The 17704-nt window shown below is 40.6% G+C and overlaps 1 protein-coding gene and 1 pseudogene across 6 annotated transcripts in view; one reads left to right on the top strand and one right to left on the bottom strand.

The window, feature by feature from the left end:
• Window positions 1-17704, top strand: part of LOC137237039 (methionine--tRNA ligase, mitochondrial-like) — a 57142-nt gene extending 39438 nt beyond the window's left edge. The window contains exons 1-4 of one of the 6 annotated variants that reach the window (XM_067760190.1): window positions 8629-8868; window positions 14544-14947; window positions 16667-16822; window positions 16881-17704. In XM_067760190.1, the coding sequence (XP_067616291.1) occupies window positions 16780-16822; window positions 16881-17371 (534 nt within the window). In that variant the 5' untranslated portion in view covers window positions 8629-8868; window positions 14544-14947; window positions 16667-16779 and the 3' untranslated portion in view covers window positions 17372-17704. Of the gene's footprint in view, window positions 1-6560; window positions 7330-8628; window positions 8869-14485; window positions 14948-16579; window positions 16823-16880 lie in introns of those variants that run through there. The other 5 variants (XM_067760192.1, XM_067760191.1, XM_067760196.1 and 2 more) reach the window with 5 other exon arrangements.
• Window positions 3599-5752, bottom strand: LOC137241415 (asparagine--tRNA ligase, cytoplasmic pseudogene; annotated as a pseudogene).

Raw genomic sequence — 17704 nt, forward strand, 5'->3', positions numbered from 1 at the left:
TATCGTTTGGTTCGTTAAGCATGCCTGCAATAAACAGCATCCCCAAACAAATCACAGCCGACTAACAATAACAAGGAACAAAGGAATGCAATGGTATAACAACAAACAACACGTGCAAACACGAAATATAAATGCAGTGGTACAACAACAAAAACACAAGCAATACAATAAAGGGCAAATGCACGCGCATACCAACAGTAACTAACAAACGTAATAGAAAATATCACAGCTACATGGTAAAACAACAAACAACACAAGCAAGCACGAAATGAAAAGACACAGTGGTACAACAACAACAACAACTAAGAAATTAGCCAACTCACTCGTACATTCATACACATAAACATACGAAATTTTGCGAAATGGGAAACCTTTGGAAATTTAACGAAGGAAATACCAACACGGTTCGGGTTATGATTAGATGGTTTTGGACAAAATATACGGCTTTCACGCGATGACAACGGATCAACAGAGGTGACGAGGTAACAATCACGAGCCGGAAGTAAGGGGGGGATGTGAAGACCCCAAAATTACAGGCTTTCGGGGCCTCCACAAATTTTGATTTTTCATTGTAGATAATACAATTTCATATTAAAATTATAAACGGAATTATAATAATTTATATATATATGGCATGAAATGAGTTCACTTATTCATATATGTACATACATTTTGAATTAAATATACTTTGTACAATCATAAATACATTTTAAAACATATATAATTATAATACATATTAAATTATATATAGGATATGAAAACTTTTATCGCAGAGTGTAAGAACTCACATAATTATTCACAAACATACATACTGACGTATAAGCGAACAAGGAGAAATGAAATTGTCAAACGATAGCGAACACACATGCGTACAAATATATATTTAGTATACTTAGCTCAGTTATAAGAACTTTCATTGTAAATCAACGGAAGCCGACTCAAAAATGGTATAAAAGGAGCGGCAAATTCAAGAACAAGGCACTCTTGGCTTAGAAGTCGTAGAGTGAGCTATATAGTGGGCTGTGTTAAACATCCACTACGGATCAGCTGGTGGTGTCAAACTTCAACTGTTTATGATAGGTATACCGCCGCGTCGTGTAAAACGTTCTACGACTACGTATTGCACTAGAGATCCGGTGAGTTGTATAAAACGCTCACCGATGACGTATTTTACTAGGGATCCGGTGAGTTGTGTAAAATGCTCACCGACTACGTATTTTACTAGGGATCCGGTGAGTTGTGTAAAACGCTCACCGATTACATTTTTATAACGTTTAACTAACATCTTTTATTGTATAGGCGAGCCCACTCGCTGAGTTATACCCCAGCTATAAACCCGACTAACGGCGTTCATTACAAGCTACCAGCAAAAAGGGAACTGCTACGACTGCTAATGTCTATATTCGACCCATTGGGACTATAAACGTTTTTCTTAATCGAAGCGAAGATCCTGCTATAGAAAGTATAGCGAAGTGGTATTGGATGGGACGACACGATTCCAGAGCAGTTGTCAGGGGATTGGATGAGATGGCTATCCTACCTCCCACAAGTCCAGAGTATGAAGGTGCCCAGGTGCTATTTCAGTAGAGTAAGAAGTCAGGTGGACAATATTGAACTACATGTATTCGTACATGCAGGTGAAAACGCTTACGCCACGGTAGCATGCCTAAGGATAGAGACAGGTGATGACATCGAAGTATCGTTGGTGTGTTCCAAATCTAAGGTTGCACCGCTACGCCCTGTATCTATCCCTCGAATGGAGCTGCTCGCTGCGGTGATGGGAGCGAGACTTGGTAACACGGTGATGAAAGACCTTGAAATTGTTCTTTCCTGGTTACGGTTCGATCCTAAGGGATACAAACAATTCCTTATGATCGAAATTAAACGTGGCAGACCTAGGAACTAAGCAGACTTCGGTAGCAGATTTTTCAAGGGGTGGTCAATGGATCTCCGGACCTAATTTCTTGCGTCAGCCGGCTGAGAACTGGACAAACGTCGATCTCAAGCAACAAGATGTCATTCCGCAGGAGCATGAGGACTTACGTTCACAACTAGTTGCCGTCAATATAGTAGAAGACTTACCCCTGATAGATTTTAGCCGTTTTTCAAAATGAGAAAGGCTACTCCGAAGTACGGCATATGTCAGACGATTTGTAGGTAAGTTACGTGGTTTCCCCAATGAAGGTGGCCTCAGTACCGATGAGTTGGTCTGGAGCGAAACCTATTTATATCGCCTTGCCCAAGCCCAAGCCTTTCACAAAGAAATAAAAATGTTGCATCAGAATCCAAGATGCTCCCTGCCAAAAACAAGCCCTATTCGTAAGCTATCTCCATTTTTAGACCAGCAAATGATAGTTAGAATGCGTAGCCGGTTAGAAAGAGCCGAATTTATAAATAATGATACCAAAAACCCAATTTTACTACCAAAAGAACATGCTGTTACAAGATTGATAGTAGATTGGTACCGCAGAAAATGGAAGCATTGGAACCATGAGACAGTAATCAATGAGTTATTCCAGAAGTTCTACATACCAGGATTAAGGACTTTATTACGGTCCGTGCGAAAGTGTTGTCAACTCTGCAAGAAAATCGCCGCTCGTCCGCACGCATCTGTGATGGTGGACTTACCTGAAGCACGGTTATCACCCTATACACGATCATTTACTTATGTAGGGGTGGACTTTTTCGGACCATTTCTGACTACCATCGGAAGACGTACTGAAAAGCGATATGGCATGGTGTTCGCATGTATGACGTGCCGTGAGGTGCACATCGAGATGGCATACAGCTTGACTACTAGCTCATGCTGCATTGTTCTGCGTAATTTCATGACCCGTAGAGGAAGTCCGAGGAAATTCTTTAGCGACAACGGAACGAATTTGAAAGCGACAGAAAAGGAGCTGCGTGAATCATTATCGCAAGTTGACTTTGGCGACCTAGAAGTCGAGTTTGCCAGCTCTTACACCAAATGGACATTCATTCCACCCGCATCGCCCTATATGGGAGGGGCATGGGAATGCACGGTGCGCTCAATAAAGACAGTTATGTACCAAATTGTTACGCCGACCACAATATTAACTGACGAAAAGCTGTGCAACTTGTTCGTCGAAGCGGAGCATATAGTAAACAGTCGACCTCTAAAGTATTTGCCCTCGAAAGTGCCGACCAAGAGGCGCTAACACCCAATCATTTTCTGCTGGGCTCGTGGTCAGGGCTCAAACCAATAGGCGACTTCAAAAATGCAGATCAATTTGCTCGTGCCTCCTGACGGCACTCTCAATACCTTGCTGAAATGTTCTGGAAGAGATGGGTGGCGGACGTTTTACCTATGCTCACACGGAGGACTAATTAGTTTGACAAAGCCAAGCTGACTGAAGTTGGAGACATGGTCGCCATTGTCGACCCAAACTCGACACGTTATTCCTGGCCAAAGGGTATCATCATATCCACAATACCAGGAAGAGAGGGCCAGGTCGGAAGTGCGATTGTTCGAACTACGCAAGAACAGTATCATCGTCCAGCGACGAAGTTGAGTGTGAGTATACTAATACAAAATATTAACTTGTTTAATTAATTCTAAGATTAAACGTCCACGTAACATATGCGTAATGTTTGCAGATATTTTACGTGCAGAACGTAATGATTCATAACAATCGGCTGATGAATAAATATAGTAATGGTATATTGTAAATGCAAGAACACAATTTATTTATCTATTGAATGCCTCAAGCTTGTAACTTTGCATAATTTTTCTTATCTTTTTTTTGCCTTTTTTCACTCTGAGTTGTGTTATCTTCCATTTATGGTTTGCACCGATCCAAGAAACGTGGATATAAGCAAACTTCGCGTATATGATAACGATTTAACAACCAGCAAATAAAACGTTCTAGTCCAAGACCATAACCACCATGAGGTAGTGTACCATAAACTCTTTGGTCTGTACACCAATAATATGGTGTAGGATCAATGCCTTCGCGGTCGTAGCCTTTCAGTAGTTCATCACTATCATAAATCATCATTGAGCCACCAACAATTTCGCCAACATTGGGTAGTAATACATCGACACTTTCTGTTAAGTTGGCATCTTCAGCACATTTTGACATGTAAAACGATTTAATATTAACTGGGAAACGACATAACATTATTGGTTCATTAATTGTATCCGTCATTTTTCGTTCTGGCCCTTCCAGTATATCCTCGCCAAATTCATAGAATGTACCATCATCTCTAGTAACATTGTTTTCCTGTAACCAATTTATAGCATCTGCATAATTCATACGACGAAACGGTTTCTTTGGTGGTTTAAAATTGGAGTTTAGCTCATTTACGATATGTCCCCATGGTGATTTTAATACACGATCGACAACATCACACACTAAATCTTCCAAACCACCCAATAAGTCAACGAATGTTATGAAAGGACATTCAGCTCCAACGTACGTATATTCAGCTAAATGGCGACGTGTACGGCTTGTTCGGCACGAAAACTTTGCGCAAGACAGAAAACATCACCAAGTGCTTGAAAACAAGTTTCTAAATATAGCTGAGAGCTGAGTTAGGTAAGCTTCTTCACTGAAGTATTGTAATTTAAAAAGAGTTGAGTCTCCTTCAACTTGTGTTTGTACCAAAGTTGGGGGTGTCACTTCATTGTAGCCACGATCGCAGAAGTGTCCACGAAATGCTTGCATACCAACCGATCTCATTTTCACTATCTTGGAAGTATTTTCACCACGTATCATGATATGACGATTATCCAATTGTACATATGGATGAGCTTCTTCGTTCAAAATACTCTCCGCACCCCCAGCAGGCGCCAAACCAATCAATTCCCAGTAATCGACATGTAGTTCATGGCCACCTGGTGCCGATTTGCCAACAGGCACTGCTTTTAATGTACCAAATAAAGGTACCGAGCTTTCTGTAGTCAAAACAAGCGCTTCATAGGTATGACAAAGTTGATTAGTAAGTACGCACTGCAGAAAACCATTACCATCGCATAAGGTTATAAAAATCAATCCTTTACCCTGACGTCGTAAGCGATGTACCCAACCGTAAACCTTAACACGCTCGCCACGATATTCTTCACCATGTCGTATGTTTATGCTGCGAGCGGCAGGCAAACTTGGATCCTCAACAATTTTAATCTTTCGCGCATCATCTAAGTTATGAGTACGCTTTTCGGCATCTTCAGCTTCTCGCTGCTGCTTGTCGGCATTTGTGTAGCCCTCACGTGTAAACAATTCTTGTATTTTCTTTAGTTGTGATTTTGCAGCTACTTCATATTTACTTTCAGAATTTGGATCTTTACTATCGACATATATGGTGGGGAAAGGTTCTGCTTTAGCATGACGCATAGCTTGCAAAATTGTTTTGTATGGGGTTTCCTTAGTGCCATTAACAGTTTCGTCGCTACCACATTTTTCAGATGTATAGAGTTCATCTATAAAACTTTCGGATGCCATAGTGAAATTATAAAAAATCGACAGCAAATTTCACCAGTCACGTAAAATGCATTCACTTCTACCAATAGGCGTTGTCTATGGTAAAAATTGATCCACGTTGCAGTGGTGCTATTTGGCAAATATTCCGATGTGAATGTTGATTGTATTAATAATACCTGAAAGTAGAAAGAGAAATGAATTAACATTACATATTACAATTATCAATCAACTAGCTTCCTATACTCACCGCGTGTTTTATATCAATGACATTTTTTTTTTTATTCAGGAAATGGAGAAGCGTAGATGTCAAAATCTCTACACTTAATGTCTGACTGTCAATGATTATTGCAATATCAACGTTAGGCCTCATGCGCAAGTATCTCGCGCACTGCACGTCACGCACTACATGCCGCACGACATATCGAGCACAACACGCCACACATGTCGCGTGTTATATATCGACCAATCATTCATTTGGTGGAGATTAAAAATACTTAATTCCACAAATCTCAACATTATCGACAATACACGTAGAAAATAACGTTGAATGATAGAAATGCAACTTTGTTGTACTTTTTCAGCCAGGTTTCGAACTGTTCCGTGTGGTGGCAGGCCACTTGTTGTGAAAACAAAGTTCACCACAAATCAAAAATAAATTTTTAGGACTACTTTCGGCGACATCTACCGACCAAAATTACAAAAATTAAATTCTAAATAAACTAGTCCTAAAAGTCGGCGTCAGATAGAATTTAGCATTGCGTACGACTTTAACTTTGACGACAAAGTTAAAGCGTACGAAGTTTATTAAAGTTATCGGAATGAATGCACTAAATTCAAAACATAACGAAAAGTTAGGCAACTTCGACCCTTTAATAACTTTGACAAAGGTCGTATTTTATTTTGTTGCTTCAAGGTTCACAAATTGGGTTGGACGTTAAATTCAGGGCTGAAGTTTGGGGTAAACTGCTAACTGACGCCGCCCTAAGGCATCATTTACATGTACGGTTATTGAAATCACGTACGATTTTTCCCCTTTTGCTTTTCCGTCACCTTGCGCCACCCAAACAGAACCCACCCAATTTATATGGTCATGATCAATGTTACCGATATTCTTTGCAGATCATGACCCGTTTCGAAACTCTATTGGCCAAGTCAGAGGGAAGCGCCAAGCGCTTCGACGTCGCCTGCCAGCTCTGCGGTAGAAATCATAGTATGAGGCTCTGCGCTGAGTACAGTAGCAAGTCGCCCGAAGAAAGGTTACGGGCTGTCCTACTACATAAATACTGCCCGAATTGTTTGTCGCCGTTTCATCGCGCTGACAACTGCAAAAACAAATATCGATGCAAAAGGTGTAACGAGAAGCACCATACTACGCTTCACCTCGAGGACCAACGTCCTGCACGCGCAGAAACCATTGTCGTCAGCGACGACAACCAATCGGACGACGAGTTGTCGATCCACTTATCGGGACCAACTAAGTCTTGGGCCCAACAAGTCGAGGAGGCAGAGTTGGAAGAAGAAATGGCTAGAGCCGAACAAAACCCCTCGACCAGCAATCTTGGGAAGCGTAGTTTTCGGCCGCTGCTACAGCATGAACGGAAGGCGGAAAAGTTCAAGAAAGAACGACAAGAACAAGACAATTGGCGGCAGCAGGACACCGAACTCCATACCACATCATCGAAGGGAAGCGCTGCCCATGGTCGGCCCAGAGCAACTAAACGCGTAACGAGGCAAAATCGAAACAAAACCGCGCCATATCAAAGTAACGCGAGCAAAGTCGACAGTAGGCGAGCGCTATTACACGCCGTACCAGCCGGCTTCCGAACGGGACGCCTATCCCAGCCAACGACCCCATCACCCATCATGTGGCCTTTCGTGCCCATTGCGCCGACGGCCATAGTGCGCATCGAATCGCGGGGACATTTACATCTGGTTCGTGCTATCATCGATCCCTGCGCCACCAGCACAATCGTCGATGCAGAGCTGGTACGTGATCTCCAATTAGAGCGTCAAGGATCAGGGCAATACACTATAATCCTTCGCGGGAAATTCGGCTCATCCACACACTTGACCACTCAAGCCAGCATTGTTGCAAGCCACTATCGGTTGAGTCCGCCATCAAATGCAGATCCAAAGATTGCCGCTCCATTCCAATTCATGCGGCTGGCCGACACACAGTTCTACCGCTCATCGCCAATACGGCTTACACTCGGCGCAGATATATACGCCGAAATGATGGTGAGCGGAACGCCAGCAACAACAGTTGGCGGTCTCCTGACCCAACCGACCGTATTCGGGTTGGTAGTCTTAGGAGCCTGCCAAAAATAGGAGTTTTTTTCATAAAAATATGTAATTACAGCACGGAATTTAAAACCACGTACGTATATCTAATAACTTCTTTCCTTTTTCCACAGGAGAGCGAAACGTGAGGTCAACCATCTGGGGTGCTGTGCTTGCAGTCCGCATCTGCACTGCCTTCTTTCGTTACAGCGCCTTACTGGACGTGCGATCACGTGGCTTCCCTTTTTTTAATTTTTTCTTTGTTGCTTATGGCAAGGGGGCTGGAATGTTTAGGCCACAGGCCTAAATATATCTCCCCTCCCTCGTAGCATAATTTTCTTAGTTATTTTCCTCCATTTACTACCACCCACATATGCTTGTGATCACTAATACACACAGGTATGTGTGAGTGGTAGTACGTATGTATCTTAAGATTTTTACCACTGTGAGCCCGCGGTACGGAAACCTTGTTGCCGGGAAACCCAACGAAGGAGCTGTATCGTGGGTTCATCGGCTCATGTAGCAAAGAGTCTCGTCCTCTTTTGATCCAGCAGCCAGCAAAGGTACACGTAATCGTACGTTCACGTAAGTTGTAAATTTCCAAAAATATACTTAATAATTTCCTAAAATATTTTTAATATTTTAACCTTTCACAACAGTGTTAAAATCTTCCTTAACACTTGTTGTATTTATATCCATTGAATAAAAAAACCACTGTGAATTCCTTTTTTTATTAATACGAAACTTTTTTGGTGTTTTTATTTTCTTCCCTTTTTTTCGCCTTAACCATTCTTTAACAAATACGTGGGTGCGCGCCGTTGCCACCACGCATTTGTCCATGGTCCTTACCACGCCGGCAAAGAGAACCAGTCACATATTTACAGTCCACTCCACTCCCTAGGCCATTAATCAGAAGCACCATTCAAATTTCGCACTAAATCAAGGAAGCAGTTATTTACAATCGTGATAATAATCATCAGCAATTGGCACACAAAAAAGTGATAACTACAATTTCTTGGTGATACAAACATATTCGAGGAAGACACAACACCAACATCAACAACTCCGACAATCCACAAAAATCAATCTATTAGTCCGGATCAACAATTTATTGAAAGGAACGTGGTTTAAAAATATTCCGTGCTAGGTAGGATTTTCTTTTAATTTCACATTTAATAAAATTTCAAAATAAAAATAACAAATTACAAAGTGATTCTTTATATGTAATAGTGCAAGTGATTTTTTTTCCGTGAAGTGAGAAGTCTTATTTTGTGCAAAAATAGGAAAAGGCGCTTAACGCAGTTATATAAAGTTTGTGCAACACGCCTTGTGACTATCCGGAACAATCCCCCACCAGCGGTAAAATTTTCCGGACACAGCTCAAGGTAGCACAACACTGCTCTAAAAGGTTAACATAACCTCAAACACCGCTTTGCGCCACTTTTCTATTTTCACATTTGCAGGATTTATCTGAAAAAAAAAAAAATTCATTTAATCCACAGCACAAAAATTCCATTTGTTAAGGTTACTTATTCAGAAACCTGTAAATTTAATTTAGGCGCACATTTAATTAAAAAAAATTTTTTCTCACATACAAATCACTTGCACTTATTTACACGCGCAATACGTTTGCAATTTAGTGTGGTGCTATAGTACAAAGTGCACTTAGTTACATACACATATATTGTTGTTGTTGTTTGGGTGGCCAAAAGGCTTATTTCTTGTTCAATTTTTTAAAATTGAATTATTTTTATTTTTCATTTGCGGCAATACGCAAACCAGTTTTCACTGATCTATTTTTGGTGATATAAAGATACTAATCACTTTAAAGTCTTAATACAGTCCTTGGTTAAATTACCAAAAAGTCCATAACGTTCATACATTTTTTTATTTTTTCACTAACACCACTTTTTCACTAGCCATTACTTATTGGCTTACACAATTCGTTAACACAGCTGCATTAGCACTTTATTTTAACAATTACGTGGGTGCGCGCCGTTGCCACCACGCAATTGGACATTCCCTCAAACTACTAGCTTTCTTGCAAGCTTCGAAGCCACTTCACCGAGAAATCTCTCTCGAATACATTCCTTCATTCCAGTTCATTTTCAATCAGGACTCTCTGCAAAGGCAATTAATTAATTAATATTTAAATAAATTTTCATTTAATATAATGGATACCTATATACGCCAAGCAGAGGCAGTGACTGAGTTTGAAAATTACTATCATGGTATGTCTCCTTCAGACCATACAAAACACACCCTCTTAGTCCAAAAGGAGGAGTTGAAATCGCTATGGGAGAAGGCGAAGCAGACATATGAGGAACTCTTGAGCTCCTCAGAACTGGAGGCAAAAGAGCTGTCGGCTATCAAAAAGAAGCACAAAATTGCATACTTCAGCATTCTCAAGTGCCAGGCAGCGATGGCTGAACTCTCGGAAAAACTTGAGAAAGCTGAAAAGAAAGAAGAAAGCTCAGGAGACAGGGAATATCGCGTGCACCTGCCACCGTGTGATACGGACGTTTTCAAGGGAGATTAGCTTTCTTGGCCTTCATTTAGAGACATGTTCACTGTTATATATATACGTAACAAAAACCTAGAAGCAGTAGAAAAATTATATTATTTAAACCAAAAGACTCAAGGTGAGGCCAAAGAGATAGTTGGGCGATGTCTTTTAACGAAAGACTGTTTCGAAACAGCGTGGAAAAATCTTTGTGACAGATACGAAATAAACGTATCTTAGTAAACGCCCAATTAAAAATTCTTTTTAGTTTGAAAGCAGTTGAGAATGAATGCGGTAGCTCTATAAAGAAACTGCAACGTGAAATAAATAATTGCATCTCGGCGCTCCAGTGTCATCACATAGACATATCAAACTGGGATGCAATTATAACATATCTATGTTCCACAAAACTGCCAGAAACCACACTGGCACTCTGGGAACAAACAATTGAAGACAAAACGGAAATTTCAAAATGGGCAGATATGGATAGATTCTTATCCAATCGTTTCCAAACCCTAGAAACCGTGACTGATCTGAGAGGGGATACAGTTTCCAAAACCTCAAAGCCACAAGTATCTCGTTCGGCAACAGATACATCGGCTAAAAAATTAGGGTCCTATCAGGCAAGTGCAAGTGTAGCCAAACCTACGTGTAAGATGTCCTGCACATCGAATTTCAAAGTGTGAAATGTTCTTACGTTTAACACCCAATAAACGGTTTGAACAAATTAAGAGCAGCCGTGGGTGTATAAACTGCCTTTCTGCTGGCCATTCGGTAACAAAGTGCACCAGTCAAATGAACCGTGCCACATGTCATTTAAGACATCATACGCTGCTTCATATTTCGAATCAGCCAAAACCAACAAATACTTCAGACATTATCGGAGCATCTACCTCACGGGAAGCACAAATACGACGCAATGCTGAAAGGGAAAATGCTCCGATTAATAATGTGAACTCATGTTTCGCAAACACAAATAAGGTATTACTAGGGACAGCTCAGGTCAATATTCATTTTAATGGTGTTGAATATTAGGCGAGCCCTAATAGACTCGGGATCTGAATGTTCATTCATTACCGAGAAACTAAAGCGCATAATTAATCTGCCATCCAAACACCTGCATGCCCAAGTTTCGGGCATCAATAATACAATGTCTGCACAAGTAAAAGAAGCGTGCAACATACAACTGCGGTCACCAACCGACCCATTAATCGAGATCAATACGATCATGCTGGTTTTACCACAACTGACAGGGAATCTTCCAACTTCCCGAATAAACGCAATGACTAGGCAAGCATTCCCTGACTTAGTACTGGCTGACAAACGATTCTTTGTCAATGAGCCAGTCGATCTAATTCTGGGCGGAGACATATACCCCCAAATTATGTTAGGCGGCATTAAGGAAGATGTGCTAAACACATTAATAGCACAGGAAATGGTGTTCGGCTGGATTCTGACAGATGCGGATGATACAAATAAGACCCTAGTTTCATATTTTAACGAGGTCACTTCAGACAAACAACTGGCGGCTTTCTGGGAGATAGAGGAATTCCAAAGAAGAGGAGCATCAATAACGATGACACTTACTGCGAGGAGCTATACAGATCCACAACAGTTCGGAACAACGATGGCAAATACATAGTCTCCTTACCCTTTCGGAAAGAGTTTAACTTAGGCCCCTCATTAATTCTATCGCAACGAGACACGACTTGCGAAAAACCCAGTCCTTCAAACGGAATACAATAGAGTTGTATCCGAATATGAAACTTTAGGGCACATGAAACAAATAGGCAATATTTCGCCAGACTCCAATGACTGTTACTTCCTACCTCACCATGCTGTTATAAAGGAGGGAAGTACAACGACAAAATTCAGAGTCGTATTTAATGCATCTTGTCCTACCACTAATGGCAAAAGTCTAAATGATGCCTTATATCCAGGTCCGATTCTTCAATCCGACCTGACAATTCTTATACTACGTTGGCGGCTGTTCAAATACGTATTTAACAGCGACATAGAGAAAATGTATCGCCAAATATGGGTCAATGAAGACCAAACAAAATATCAGCGAATCATATTTCGCAAATGCCCCGAAACCCCAATTAACATTTACGAATTGAAAACAGTAACCTTTGTTGTTAATTGTGCTCCGTATCTTGCGATTCGGACGCTGCACCAACTGGCTGATGACGTGGAGATATCGCATCCAATGGCAGCAGATATCCTGCGAAATTTCATGTACGTTGATGACGTACTCGCCGGTGGACACAGCATCGAAATTGCAATCAAGGCAAGGGACGAGATATCATCGGCATTGCAATCGGCAGGTTTCCCATTGCGAAAATGGACGTCCAATTGCAAGAAAATTCTACAGGGTATACCGAAGCAACACTTATTAAGCGAGGATTTTCTTGAGTTTGAAGACACCAGCATGGTAAAAGCACTCGGTATCAGATGGAACGCTCATTTCGACTACTTCTACTTTGCAGCGAAACCATTTGATAATAACCCTACTGTAACAAAAAGATCAATACTGTCTGCGATAGCAAAACTTTTCGACCCTCTTGGCTGGCTGGCACCAGTCGTAATTGTAGCCAAAGTTATAATGCAAAATTATTGGTTGGAAAACACGGGTTGGGACGAAGAAGTATCACCAACTACTCTAGATCGTTGGACCGCATCTATGCAAAATTACGGAAAAATCAACGATATCCGCATACCGCGATGGGTTCATTTTACCCCAAAGGACAGCGTCGAAATACACGGATTCAGCGATGCTTCGGAAAAAGCATATGCCGCCACTGTTTTCCTGAGGGTACAAACGAAGGGTCAAGTCTTCACCAACTTGCTGATGGCCAAGACGAGAGTAGCCCTGGTCAAAACTATATCATTGCCACGATTGGAACTCTGCGGCGCAGTCCTACTTGCAGAAATGATAGAGTCGGCCATAGAAAATATGCAACTTTCCAATATTAAAGTAACCCTTTGGACAGATTCGACTATAGTACTGGCATGGATCCGAAAACCACCATGTTCGTGGTCAACGTTTGTGGCACATCGAATAACGAAAATCATCGACAAAGTTGGAGACAAAGTATGGCGGCATGTAGACTCTGCGTCAAACCCTGCAGATTTGGCGAGCAGAGGCCTCCTCGCTAAGGCCCTCGTTGGTGGGCTTATGATCCGGAAAGACTCAATTATGGGCATGAGACGGGAGATAAAATACATCAGAATGAAAATGAATGTCACGTTGTTTAAGTTTTTCCCAAATTATTAAATAAATTAGAAAATGAATTAGTTTAAATTCGTTACAATGGTTTTATTATATTTATATAATAAAGTATAAAAATTATGAAAATATAAATTTATGTATTTAACTTTAAATTACCTTCGATGTGGTTGCTCCTGACTGCAGTTCTTGAAAGTCAAAAAGAAAGAAAAACGGCTTCTAATATGCATTTTTGTGCAACAGTTAGACAATAAAAAAGTGCGCATTAGGGTGGTACGAGATGTTTAGCTTATCGGCCTAAACATTCCGGCCCCCTTGCGGCAAGAAAACATATGTGTCTAGGGCAGCCGCAGAAACTACCATTTCGAAAGCTGTGAATGCTGTAAAGTAGAATATAAGAAAACATACGTGGATTAAAATCAATTGCACTGTCCAATATGTCTATCGAAAAAAAAGAATGTGGTATAGGCGATGCAATATTGTCGCAATTTAAATATTGTTTAGGTCAGGACCTAAATATTTTTATACTGCAAACACGGCCACTCTAATACATAATTTATTTAGTGCAAATGCATTCATACATACTTTCATATACTGCACACCCACATGCATACACATTCATGTATGTTCACATATATGCAACACTAACACGGGTAACTGAGTTTTCCATCGGATAACAAATATCCATTGGAAAATCCCTGTAAAGTGTCCATCTTGGACACTCTTATATATATATATATATACTGTGCACACACACACACACCGCACTTACGCTAAACTTGTATTGTCTTTTAGTTTCTTCTCCTTTTGTTAAATAAATGAAATCGTTTTAATTTTTAACACTTAGTTTTTTCCTTTTATTCGCAATTTAGTTCTATCAGTAAACCCTTTTAATTATAAACTAGTTTCCTTTGTGTACAACTTTATTTAAAACAAACTTTTAGTTATTTATGTATTTTATGTTCTTTTGTGTACAACTTTATTTAAAACAAACTTTTAGTTATTTATGTATTTTATGTTCTCTGTCGACTGTTCTTTTAATTATCTTTCCACTACAACTTGTAACTTTTTATTTTTTCTAATTTTTAAGTTCGCGTCTGATGCGTGTGCCGGTATACTAAAAACTGAAAAACTGCCGCTAACGCAACTCTGTAGCTCGGCAGTTTTTCTTTACGTTGCTTAGCAACGAAATTAATGATGGCGTCAAAAATAAAATCATGGCGTCGAACAACGGCAGTTTCAACCAATCAGAAACTCTCCAAATTGTTCGACTCTAGCAATTTTAGTGATGCCAAGTGCATCTGATGTATGGTTGCATCTTGCACATTTCTAAAGAGGGTTGCCATCTACAATTTATTTTAATACATTTTACTGTGGCACTACATCCCCGCACGATCTCCGGTTCGACAACACGGAGATCACTTTCCATTTTGCTGTTCAATTTCAACCACGAAGGAAGAAGGTCAACTGCTGCCGTCACGCAACATACCAAAGGTAAAATATTGTACCATTTTAACATTAAATAAACTAATCATTTGTCACTATTATTAATACAAATATTTGCCTTTTTATTTCTTTTGTTACATATATATATTCTCCGTGCAACCACGCACCGTGCGAGATTATACAAAAATTAATTCAAAAATTCAAAATAGCAGGTTTTGTATTTAGGCGCCTCATATAATATTCATTATTTGAAAAAAAAAGAAAGATTTATAAAACCTTAAGTTTAATGGTGAAAAAGTTTAGACATTGGTGACTCCGGAGAGTACCCACCCGATGTGTTCGGTAGGAGGCCAGGTAATAAGATTTCTCCGTAGATGTCCGCTCCAAGAACTAAGCGGATGGGCGTCGACCTATAAAATTGAGGGTCTGCTAGCCGAATGTGGGTGTAGCTGCTGGCTATCGACGAGTGCAGATTGCCCCCGGGCGACACCCTCTGATAACTTGGGACTAGGGTAACGTATGTGGATATACGTTTACTTTCGCCATGCTTCCCTCTTATACGCAGAGTACAGCTATCTTGCTAACTGATCCTGGACGGGGTAATCCCAATTCATATGCTAAATCGGATAACATGATTGCACGTGGTGAGCAGGCGTCAATGAGGGCTCTGACAAGGTGGAGACGTCCCGTGGCTTCTACTCTTACCACTGCGGTGGGTGAAATCGCGGGAGTTAGCCGCAACGTTGGTTGACTGGCTGCGTGTTGTCCTATTAGACAGTTGCGAAAGGTTGACGGCTTATGAAGCTGGCGCCAATTACTTATACCCTTCCCATGTTCCTGTCGATGCAGGTGGGGAGGCCTTAACTCCACTCCGCGCTTGGTGACTTTATTTTGTCGGGTAGGATGTTGGCGTTCGTGTTGTAAGCGGGGTCGGAGAGACTGAGTCTCCAATCCCCTAGTAAGGGCCGGGCGAAGACGCCGTGTCTCCGCTCCGGACCGAAATGTTTGGGTTTCAGGACGAACAGGCCTAGTCTCCGTTCCAATCTCCGAGGCATTTAAACAGATTCGTCGTCGTCTTCTTCTTCAGATACTTGCGTGCTCCAAAGTTTGCTGCGTGCTTCCCAAAGAAGGTTTAGTTCTTCGTTGTCGTCCTCTAGGTGGAGAGTTGAGTGGTGCTTCATACCGCACCGACGGCATCTCCCTTGACTTGTGCATTCCCTAGTGAAATGGTCCATGGCCAGGCAATTTCCACAGAATGACCTTTTTAGGGCTTCGCTGAGTCGTTCCTCTGGTGTCTTGGCGCGGTATATGAGGCAGAGACGTATAGGGTGTTTTTTTCACAAAGATGGCACTTTTTCTTCAGGCTTGATGAACCCTCAGTATGCTGTTTTAATGCGCGGAAACGACCCATTTTTCCTGAAAAGGTTTTGGTTATAACTTTTAAAAAAAAAATGATTTGAGTCGGTTTTTTGACTGAGGTCGGGTGGCGAGAGATTGGACGATTTGTCTCGGGCGTCGAAAGTTTCGCTTGGTAATTTTGTTATATAGATAATACAAAATGCGATAGCAAAAGTGACTATGGCCTAACATTAAATTGTGCAGTTTGAGTGCCCGTGTATTAAAATGACGGATATGTTATTGCCTTAAAGTGCCAATAGACGGCGCGCTTGCAATCCTAGAGCAGCTGAGAGATCGATATATATATTCTATTTCGTTGAAAGTAAAAACTTTTGACGACAGGAGATTTCTTCGTTTATTTAATTACAGATTTGAAGATGCCTAAGCTACCTGGAAACCTGGTGAGAAAAACATGTTTGCTGATCACAAAAAATTCAAGGAGTACTGTGCTCTTGCCAGTTAAATAACTTGCATCAACCTTGATGCTGTATGTGAGTGCAACAAAAATTTGCTCAAGAAAAATAAGTATGGATTGTACAAAATAGTGGCGATCAATTCTTTATTTGGTTACGGGTATTTACAGGTGTAACCTCGTGGACATTACTCACCATTTATCCACCATTCATTGCGCCACTATTCGATAAGTATACACGATTAGAAAAGGGACCACTACGTCAATCTATTGAAGATCTTGCCGCCACGCAAACATTTCCATTAACGAAATTACATGTTGTGGAAAGTTCAGAACGTTCATCACATTGTAATGCATACTTCTATGCATTATGGAACTCCAAGCTTATTGTACTCAACAAAGGTAAACCATATGATGTTGATTTGAAAGAGGAAGACAAGGGTAAAAGTTGCATCAATGAAGAAGTCTTGGCGGTGCTCGGTCATGAATTGGACCATTGGAAATCTGGTCATGTAACTAAAAATATTATCATCGCTCAAGTACATTTACTTTTATTATTTGTTGTAGTTGGTTACTGGTTCACCTATGGTCCATTCTACGAAGCGGTCGTCTTAGCGCTTCGCAGCCGTGGCGCTGATATTCTTATTTCAAGCAAGCATTAGACGTAAAATGTAGTGTCATTCGACTGTGCTAGTCTCGCACCGATTTAAACTAAAAAAACAACAATATAGATATAGGATAGGTATTTGTTTCGAATTAAAATTGCAAATCACAGAAAATAGGATTGCACACGCAAATTAATGGAAAAAACGTTATTTATAATGAAACAAATATTTTATGTGTATGCCAGTACTTTTAACGAGCTTTTTTACGCTTAGATTGGTGTCCATTTGTTAAAAAAAACCCAAGTACTATCATCGGTCTGTTATTTCAAAACATTAACACATAGGTACATACTAAGCATGTAATACCGCAACATTAAATAAACTGGTTAA

This window comes from Eurosta solidaginis, chromosome 1 (assembly GCF_040869045.1).
Source record: "Eurosta solidaginis isolate ZX-2024a chromosome 1, ASM4086904v1, whole genome shotgun sequence".
Lineage (NCBI taxonomy): Eukaryota > Metazoa > Arthropoda > Insecta > Diptera > Tephritidae > Eurosta > Eurosta solidaginis.